Source organism: Puntigrus tetrazona, chromosome 6 (assembly GCF_018831695.1).
Source record: "Puntigrus tetrazona isolate hp1 chromosome 6, ASM1883169v1, whole genome shotgun sequence".
Classification (NCBI taxonomy): Eukaryota; Metazoa; Chordata; class Actinopteri; order Cypriniformes; family Cyprinidae; genus Puntigrus; species Puntigrus tetrazona.
The window spans coordinates 22,035,129-22,044,914 of NC_056704.1; the positions used below are offsets into that span (position 1 = coordinate 22,035,129).

Consider the following 9,786-nt stretch of genomic DNA (forward strand, 5'->3'; position numbering starts at 1 on the left):
TGGGTAAATAGCTCATTAGGCAAGCGATTTTACACTGAAACTAAAACAGTAGGACACAACAACTCATTACAGTTGGCATGAAACGGAAATTCACTTTATATTCTATAGCATATATTGTTTCTTCCATGCACATTTCACACGCACGTTAATAAAAGTGTCAGACATCCTCATAAACCCTGCCCCTTTCTTATAATATACAGTAAAAATTTGCATTTAGATCTCTCTATATCTAATCAACAGCTGGTGGGCCGAATCAAAACCTTGACCTCCCCTTTATTTCTTAAAAAAAAATAGCTTCACACATGTATGTCACAAAATATGAGAGAACAGATCTGATGATATTTCAGTTACATCGCAACTTTAAAGTGATATCTTTCTTTGTGCTTAACAGAAGAAAAATAGTCCTGTGAACACTCTCCCCAGCTGCCATTGGTCTAGCAGACAGACAGTCCCGCCCCATACTCATGCCATTGGATAAACCACTGTTGCCGTGTAGGTCTGGTCGAGATTCTTAAGCAAACAGGAATGTTTTGAAAGTAGCCACAATATTTACCCTTTTCTGGGAAATCAGCCTACATGCGGCTTACTTATAGTTGTCTCATCCTATTAAGCTGCGACAGGAGAAGATATTTTAACCATTAAAAATGCACACATCACCCTTAAAATGACAATAATTGCCTTGATTATAGTCCCTGCAGATTTGTGAATGATTTATAATTTCTTATGTAAACACAGAAAGCAATTAGAGGTACTTTATGATAGACGACTGCTAAATTATTCACTGGCTGTCGATCAAAGACAACGTGTTGAAACGAGGCCAATGAGATGTCAAGCAGACGATCCCGTGGCCATTAGGTATAATTAAAAGCGCTAATAGGCAGCTCATTAAAAGACATGTCGGGACTACGGCAGATCGGTCAGACACAATCACAGCTCTGCTTCTGCTGTTTCTTTCTGAATGAAAGATTGATAAGCACTGCACAAAAGAGAGCGAGCGAGAACGGGGAGTATAATCAAAGTGAAGGTGTATCACAGTAAAGGCAGAAGAGGCTGATGGAATCAGTGAGACGGATCGTTATGATGCTGACAGCTCAACCGACTGATTAAATGTGAGAGTTCAGTGCAATAATTAAGTCCGCTCTGCAGAACGAAGACAGCAAAAGAGAGAAAGAAAGAGAAGAAACTGTGTTCATTATTCCCGTTAATGGAAAACGAATAACATTTTAATTAAGCTGGTTTGCTGATCTTAGTTGGACCAACCTCTGGCTGTTTTCAGATAGACTAGTTGGCTGGCTGGCTAGCTAGCTAAACCAGCTAAACCCATTTTTGATCCTCGACTTTGTATTTTCTTACGTAAACAGGAATTTATGGGGAAAAAAATTATGGGATTATATTCCACACATAACACGGCGAACAGTTCTAATCTCAATATCTGCGTTTGAGACAACCTTGTATTAAACAACCTATGATTTTAGACCCTAGTAGATCAATAAAGATTAAAACTGTTACGTTTAAAAATTACAATAAATGCTTTCACTGTAGTCATACCAGATTTGTGAACGATTTAGAATTACTTGTTACCCTCTGTTAACTGCTAAATAATTTACTGGCTGTCGATCAAAGCTGACGCAAGGCCAATGAGACGTCAGGAACGGGATCCTGTGGCCATTACTTAGCAACTGGAAATCTTTATGCAGTTTGGAGAGCAGTTTGACAGCCTGAACTATTGTGGAAATTGTAAAATCACAGACATGTATAAACAACAACAACAATAATAATAATAATAATAATAATAAAAAAATCAATAGCCCATTCATCTATTTAAAAAGGAATTGTAAGAAAAAAGCAAATCACTGGCAGTCAAGCAGAACTGTGCTGCCTGAAATTCCTTCATATTTTATCTTGCTTTACTTTTGTAAAGATGTTGGTATACTGTATCCTGCATTTATGATCTTTATCGAAACCAGTTTAATGCAAACTCCATCCCCAACCGACTCTAAATATTACTGTTTTTATAATCAATAGTGCTTTTGTTCTGTACATAATGTTAGCCAAAAACCAAATGTTGCCCTGCACAAGTTTAAACCTTGTAATTTAAAGCATAATTGCTTAATAAGAGCGTCTCGGTCTATGCCACACTATCCTTTTTTTTTATTATTACAATAATTTCTCTAAAACTATAACACTGTAGCACTGAATTGTTCTAAAATTTCAATACAACTATCTACATCTAATACTCCTCAATTACTGTGATCTGTTTTCCTTAGACCTTTAGTAGAAGATAGCAAGTAAAGATACTTCAATGAAGTTTATTTTTAAAAGACTAGGTCAATTTCACTGCTTCTGCTGAAGCTTGTTCATATTTTCTTGTTTAAAAAAATGGTCTGAACGTCTGAAGTACTGAGTGGTTAAAAAAAAGCAGCATGGGTTTTCTAAGACAGTTGCAGAAGAAACAAGAACAGGGAACATTGTTACCTTTATCAATATCGAATGAAGCTTTTTCCCGACCATCTTCAACTATTCTCCCAGGCAGAGTCAACCTTCAAGGTAGATGATTACACACATTAATTAACAAATAAAAACTAAACGTTTCTAAGATGCTTCAAGAGACCTAGTAATTTTGGGCATCGGTGTGTTTCTAAAACGCATATAAGTTTGTGTGTGTGCATTATTATGCAACACGCTTTAGATAACCAAACCAAACATATCTGCAAATCTTTGTATCTACAAATTATTTCAGCTTTCTTACGCAGCATTGCAAACATCTAGGAGTATTTTCCTGTTGTTAACAGAATGCCAATCAAGGTGTATGCATGTGAGTCACCTGAGGAAATAGGGCTTGGCATAGAACTTAAAATCTTCTCCCTGGATGTAAATGTCAAACTCCGATGTTCTGGTGTAGGGAACACGAATAACCAGAGTGATGAAATTGCCGTCTTGACTCAGTTCAAACGCCGGTGTTATCATGATTACACACTGCAGAGCACTTCAGTGAAAGGAGAAAAACACAAAGTTATTCAGGCATCTTAAACCGGTTGGGTCCAATTTCTGTTTATTCAGCAATAAAAATACAGCATAATACAATACAATATATCACTTCATCTTGGCACAGTTTCGCTGATCAACTAATAACAGCACAATCATCACAGAAAGGCCTAAGTTCTTATTACTTTGACGGCGGACAAATCTCTTTAAAATGCTTCTAAACAGAAAACCAACTACTTTACAATGTAATATGAAGTTAAGACTGCTCAAAATTCTGCTCATCTGGATCTCTGATCTATTTCAAATAGATATTAGGAGAGCAGAAAAAAGGGCAGCTTACTACTCCACCTTGTGGCTACTCAATTTGAACTCAATGAGACGTAAACAACCCATTTGCCAACCAGCACATTACCAACCTTCAAATGCGATTAGTTTCAAAGTAAACTTTATTATTTTTTCAATTCAACACTGTTATTCAGCAGACATTTTTATAATACTGAGGACTAACACCCCGTTAAATGTCTTCCAAGTAAACAAATTCGTTATATTAATATGATACGTGAACGCAGGATAAACCAACACCGAAAATAAAAAAAAAGACTAAACTAAAACCCAGGGCAGGTCAGAAGCTGTCAAAGGTCTGCCTATGTAGTTTGTAAACGCAATGTTTACGCCTACATAAAAAAGACAGGCACTATTTACTATTATCACGTTTTCAAATTGTATTAGTACGATTTAACTAAGGCAATGTCAAACAATATAAGCATTATTAAGCATAACTGATACCTTCACGCCTTTTCTGTGAAGACTTCCATGCGTTAAACAACATCAGTAACACATATGCAGCACATGGACTACTTCCTGTTCTTACGACTGGCCATGTTTTACCGTAATGCCACAAATAAGGAGGACTACAAATCTCACGTTTTAGACTTTTAAGAATTGGAATACCACATGGTGAAGATGATTAAATACTTTGCAATTAATATCATTTGTAACGTAATGTTATTTTAAATATCAATATGCTTTAGAAATAAATCAAATGCAATAAATCAATTTACACATATATAAAAAATGTAATGTTTCAAATCTAGTTTCTGGTTTAAACAATTCTTTAAGCAGATTTTTAATTTTTTTTACTGATCAGAAACGCAAACCAATATATAACTAAAATACAATACTTTGATACAAAATAACATAATTATGTCAGTCACTTAATATTTTACTAGGCAGCCAGACATGGCTATATATAAAATTTAATAATAGAAATCCATTTAATATTAATATGGTAATCGTATATAAAGAATATGAACACATGCAATGTTTCATATCACATAGCCATCATAATTATTATTTTTAAAAATCTAAACACCAGAAAAGTACTTATTTAATTTTTGTTACTACAGTGCTTCCCCTACGGCAGCAGTGAGGTACTACGTTTGAAGGACAGAGGTATTACAAGTATTACGGTAAGGAGTGTAAGGTCCGCCTTCAGAGATTCATTTACGTGTGTGATATCGGCGCTAAGCTGAGCAGCATCGTCTTCATCATCACAGTACAAATGAAGAAGTATGGCTGCACACTACAAATATGTCCCCTAGTTTTAACCAGAGCCATGGTTAAAACACTTCCAAGCGGACAGAAGACTTTTTCACCATGAGGATCCACTGCAAGATTGTGGCGATCGCGGTATGTTTCGGAGTTTTTCTACTTTTGTACTTTTTCGGGGGGAACGGTGCGGACGAGCCGCCGCTGAAAGAAGTTGCGAAAGAAAAACATTTTCAATCCTTCAGTCAAATCGAGGATATAGCACCGGCGAACGAAGCGAAACAAACCAACGGAGAGCCACAAAAACCACCGAAACTAATCCGCAAAGAGACGAAGTTGAGCAGCAGAGGAGGAGGGAATGTCATCGCAAAGACTCGGTAAGAACATTTTTCAAGTGCAACATCATGATCAACTACCAGCTAGATCAAAGCAGAACGTAATAAATATGTGTTCAAACCTATTCTAGCTGGATATGTTATAATATTATGATATGATATATAATATTATAATAAAATGCATAATCCCTATACTGAAGTTGATATATAGGCATCCTTTCAACTCCTTTCTGTGCACATTATGATCAGTGCTTTAGTTTCTCAAGGGCATTTATGACCTTAGTGTGATTTGCAAATCAATGCAGACACGTGATTTAATACCCATCCATAGATCATTGATCTTTTTCTGTTTGTCAACACAGCCAATCTAAGCAGGCAATGCTGTCAGGAGCCTGCTTTGACAATAGAGATTTAGGCAAGAATGTCTTGCACTGATTGTGCAATCGTAATGTAACAAAAAGGAAACCATGCATGACACAGTTTTTGCAGTATCCACGTCCCGATTGCTATGCACTAATGTTTTAAATCTTACAGAGACCAGTGTGCGTTGCGCGTGCTGCGAAGCTGGGTCCAAGAGCCCCCCTGCGTGCATTTCAGCCGTGATTATCTCAATTGTATTTTCATTATGGCTTTATTAAAAAGGTCACCTTGAATGCAGTTGCCTCGTTCCCGAAGGGTCTCAACAGAGGACAAAATCAATGATTGGTTGCGCCGAGTGAATGTACACAATCCCTTGTGAGTGGAGGATGGAGTGGTTTATTCATCAAGATGATCAGCCCCTTCCGAGACATAATTAAAAGGAGCTGTCACATTCATCCTTTAAGTCAACTGGAGATTGGTTCATTTGTGTCAGTGTTTTGATAGTGTAAAATCAATAACGTCAAGGTAGGCCAACTGCAGACCGATGTCTTTTTTAATAGTGTAAAATCAATCCTGCACCAAGGATCAGTTTAATATTCATCGCTTGTCTTCTTTCGGCGAGCGTATGTTATCGCCCCTCTGACAGCTTCGCGTAAACGCCACTAATTGTGGTTGTGAGATATCTCAACCCTTTGACCCTCCTGTTGGGTTTCCAGCAGCGATCCGTCTTGATGTCCACACCCCTGTGACTGCTCTCTGCTGATAAACCCACAATGCAAAGGGGCAACGCAGCCACAGGGAAATTAGTTAAACAGACCCGGCGTACAAACAGGAGGGATGAGAGGGTGTGATTTGGAAAACGCTCTGCTCGTTTAATTCCCGGCTCCCTATTCATCTCCGCAGAGGAAGGAGGAGGGGCGAAACTGTCTTGTCTAGGATGACCTGTTGTTTTATTTGGAAGTGATTAACTCTTCCGCACGTTTTTACTTTTTTAAGCGCATCCTCCAGACGTGCTTCCTGCCCCGCTGCTGCAAAACACACAAATATGTCCCTGATGACACGATTCATCACGTACGGGGGCCCCGGAGGGGTTGTTTTGTCTCAAGGGCTCTAGCAAACACAAACCTTTTGATCGCGGTCTCAAATTTTGTATTTTTTGGATTTTATTGTTAGCTGTGGTTGCATTCTAAAAAGAATAGATCACCAACAGTTGAAAATTACAATTACGCTTAAAGGGCTAGTAATGAAAGTTCTGTCATCGATTGCTCGCCCTCATCTCGTTTCCAAAAATGTAACGCTTTCATTCGTCTTCGGAACAAAAATGAAGATATTTGTGGTGAAATCGGAGAGAGCTTCCTTTACGTTGCAGTTGCGTTGCTGCCTCTGAAACGTTTCCAGTCCCGAAAAAGTAGGATAAAATGGTTCATTTGATTCAGTGGCTCGGCTTCAGTTTTGCAAAGCTACGATAATACTTTTTGTGCACGACAAAAATATTATAATTTATTCAACAGTTCTTTTCCCTGAGTTACCATCTTTCACCATTTTGGAGAGCGCCACGACACATGCGCGTTCTTTCCCAAGAATTTAATCATATGATCACGATGTACCTCGTTTATTACCTACTTTTAGCTTTTACTTCTGGGGATTGCATTTAGGCTTAAATTCATGAAAGTACTTTTTATGAACATGAGTTACATAACATGCAAGAAATTATATGAAAACGATATCGCATTGGCAAGACTATATATTGGGTTTTTGTCAAGGGAACCAGGGCGATGCGAACAAAAACGCGTAATCGCTGCACTCTTGATCAAAATAAAATCAGTCCCTATTGACTTTTGATTATTGAAATTTATCCCGAGGTAAGAAACGCGCAGCTGTACGTTCATGTTACTTTCGCACCCTTTCCCAAAAGAACCTGCTTTACTGGAAAGCTGGGTGCTTTATAAGACCTCCAAAACCGCAAAACGCCGCTGTACACGTTCCTGCAGCACCTAGGAATAAGTGTCTGCTAACTGTCAAACGAATAGCTCGCTCTGTCATTTGTAATGCAGCTATGACTGGAGGCAACTGCCGCGTGGCAGCTACATTATATGAAGCCATAAACATGTCAGGGTGGAAGACTAAGAACCCTCCATTTGTGTGTGTCTTTTTCTCTAGCCTCTTTATCACAGCTTCTACGCGGAACACCGATATCTCTCCATTGTCACTCGTGCCTCTCAATATGTTGATTCCTCCCCTGCGATCTTTATCTTCTTGCCTGGAGCGCTCTAACGTTTCACTCCGGGTTTTAAAGCTTTGGAACAACTGGCTCTGCCAGAACAGGCATGAAGAGGGGGAAAAGTGCTAATAATTTGGACACAGTTTATGGAGTGCGGTGCGTAGCTCTAGGATGAGCGCTGACTGAATTCCATGCACACAGCCTTGCAGGCCTGGGTGGAATCAGCCATCGTATTTGTTCTAAATATGCTTTTTTTTTTTTTAGATCTATCATTGGCAATTTCCAGTGAAGAGTTTTACCCCGAGATTTGTTAGCCTAAGATGAATTGAAATTCTGCTGGACTTCATGATGGACTGGACTGTAGGATCGGGGGAAGCTGGAAGCTTGGTGGTTTGTGCATTGTGCACATTACAGATCTGCTTTAAGCCAGCTTATTATAGTTTTCTGTTCATGCCACGCTGTCCAGTGGGACAGATAATTGGATGAAAAACATTTGCCTGCTTCACAAAATATTAAAGCAATTACATTTTTCAAAAAATACAAAAGGAGTAAATAACTAATACTGTCGGCACTGATTATACATTAGTATCTGTGACAGTAATATCAAAGGTACTTTTGTTTATGTTGCGTAATTAATTGTGCAGCCATTTTATGCAAGAATTAGAGTCATTCTTGCAGAAATTGTTGCACTAAATTGAATTCATCCAGGCATTTTATAAATTATTTGCTCACAGATTTATTGTTCTTGTACGAATAGAAAAAAGATATTTGTAGTTCACAATGAAGTTCCACCTTGTACACAATAGACATTAATTTTACATTTAATTTATTTTTGGGTCTATCATTAATATCAGTCTCAAGGAATCCTCCGGAATCCTTAAAACCGTTTTAGGAACTTTTGCTCAATAAGGAGTGCAATATTTAATCGCCTTCTCAGAGTCTAAATGTTTCCAGATGTGTCCACTCAGGCTGCAAGAATTTTTATTAGCTCAGAGACTGTGAACATTTCATGTTGATTAAAAATGGTACCAAATTCAGTAGTGTGTCGGACACATGATGATCAAACGGTAAAAGCCTCTTGGACAAATGATTGAAAAAAATGTAAAGAATAAATAGTTTTCATTCAATCAGACCTTTGATGCAATTCCTGTTGCTTAATTTGCAGTGCTGTAAACAAGGGCAGCTTTTTCCACAGGAAACCTCTACAATCTGGTGTGATACTAGCCAAAAAAATCAGAAAATGAACTTTCGGGTCTGAAAATATCCCTTCTTCCCTTTTTGCCAAAAGCCCAAGGTGTTTCCATGTTTATCCTATTCTTTATTTCACTTCATATCAAGGTCTGTGGTTCATTTGAAATAAGAGCAAGAGTGTTTGCACGTCCTTGGCTTAATGGAAGCTCTTTGATGTCTGTCTGAAAGGCTGCGTGCTTTTCTTACGGTATGAATTTGTTTCCTCCACCAAAGCCTCGGATAAACGGAGGACTTTTTTCTCAGAGGTCGTCTCTTGGGTAGAGCTTAGAGGGTTAGAGAGCTTACTTCCCTGGAGTGATGGAGACTCAACATGAATCACAAAAGCAAACACCACACCAATAACAATTATGTTCTGGTGACTCAAGACAAGGAAATGTGTGTTCAAGTGAAACACCGGGTCATGGCGAACAAGAGAGCTACCGTCTACATGTCTGACGTCTCCTGTTATCTTCAAAGTACTCATTTCTTTGAGAAACGAAGACGAAACGGTTCTACCGGTGACATCTTTAATTCACTTCGAATTTTCATTTTCTTCAAATTAAGTTTGCCCTTGTGTCCTCCCGTCAAGTTACTTGCAAGCTGGTCTGACTCTGGCTCAGAATTGTTTACCCTTGAATCATTTAAATGAGGTTCTCAATGTGCCAGAGGAACCGTGTGCAGCATAAGGAATATTTCACCAGTGTGTTGTCTCATGGTTTGACCTAGCTGATTTGTACCAGATGTTTTTGTTGCTGATGTCACCGTTTGGATGAGTTTTGATGGATTTAAGGTTTTTTTTTTTTTTTCTTTACCTTTAGGCAGAAAAGCGAGGCGGTGCGGCCTGGGTCAAAGGTCAAGCAAGCAGAGGATGTCATGCACCTGGCAGTGGTGGCTTGTGGGAACCGTCTAGATGAAACGCTCAACATGGTGAAATCGGCACTGCTCTTCAGCATAAAGAAGATCAAATTTCACATCTTTGCAGAGGAGGACCTGGCCGAACAATTTGAAAAAGGGGTGAGAGCGTAACCCATGAATCTTTTATCTTTTCTGTGGCTACCTGAGGTTTTTGATGTTAATGGTAATGTTTAACAGACTGGTGACCTACAT

General features: G+C 38.6%; 2 protein-coding genes across 2 annotated transcripts in view; one reads left to right on the forward strand and one right to left on the reverse strand.

Annotated features, from left to right (window-relative positions):
* The window catches only part of shq1 (SHQ1, H/ACA ribonucleoprotein assembly factor), a 29,176-nt gene extending 25,305 nt beyond the window's left edge, over positions 1 to 3,871 (reverse strand). The window contains exons 1-3 of the mRNA XM_043242157.1: positions 3,772 to 3,871; positions 2,825 to 2,986; positions 2,476 to 2,540 (exon numbers count right to left, since the gene is read on the reverse strand). Of these exons, the coding sequence (XP_043098092.1) occupies positions 2,476 to 2,540; positions 2,825 to 2,967 (208 nt within the window). The 5' untranslated portion in view covers positions 2,968 to 2,986; positions 3,772 to 3,871. The remainder of the gene's footprint in view (positions 1 to 2,475; positions 2,541 to 2,824; positions 2,987 to 3,771) is intronic.
* A 636-nt stretch (positions 3,872 to 4,507) lies between these two features.
* Positions 4,508 to 9,786, forward strand: part of gxylt2 (glucoside xylosyltransferase 2) — a 13,042-nt gene continuing 7,763 nt past the window's right edge. The window contains exons 1-2 of the mRNA XM_043242686.1: positions 4,508 to 4,910; positions 9,498 to 9,693. Coding sequence (XP_043098621.1) covers positions 4,642 to 4,910; positions 9,498 to 9,693 — 465 coding nt within the window. The 5' untranslated portion in view covers positions 4,508 to 4,641. The remainder of the gene's footprint in view (positions 4,911 to 9,497; positions 9,694 to 9,786) is intronic.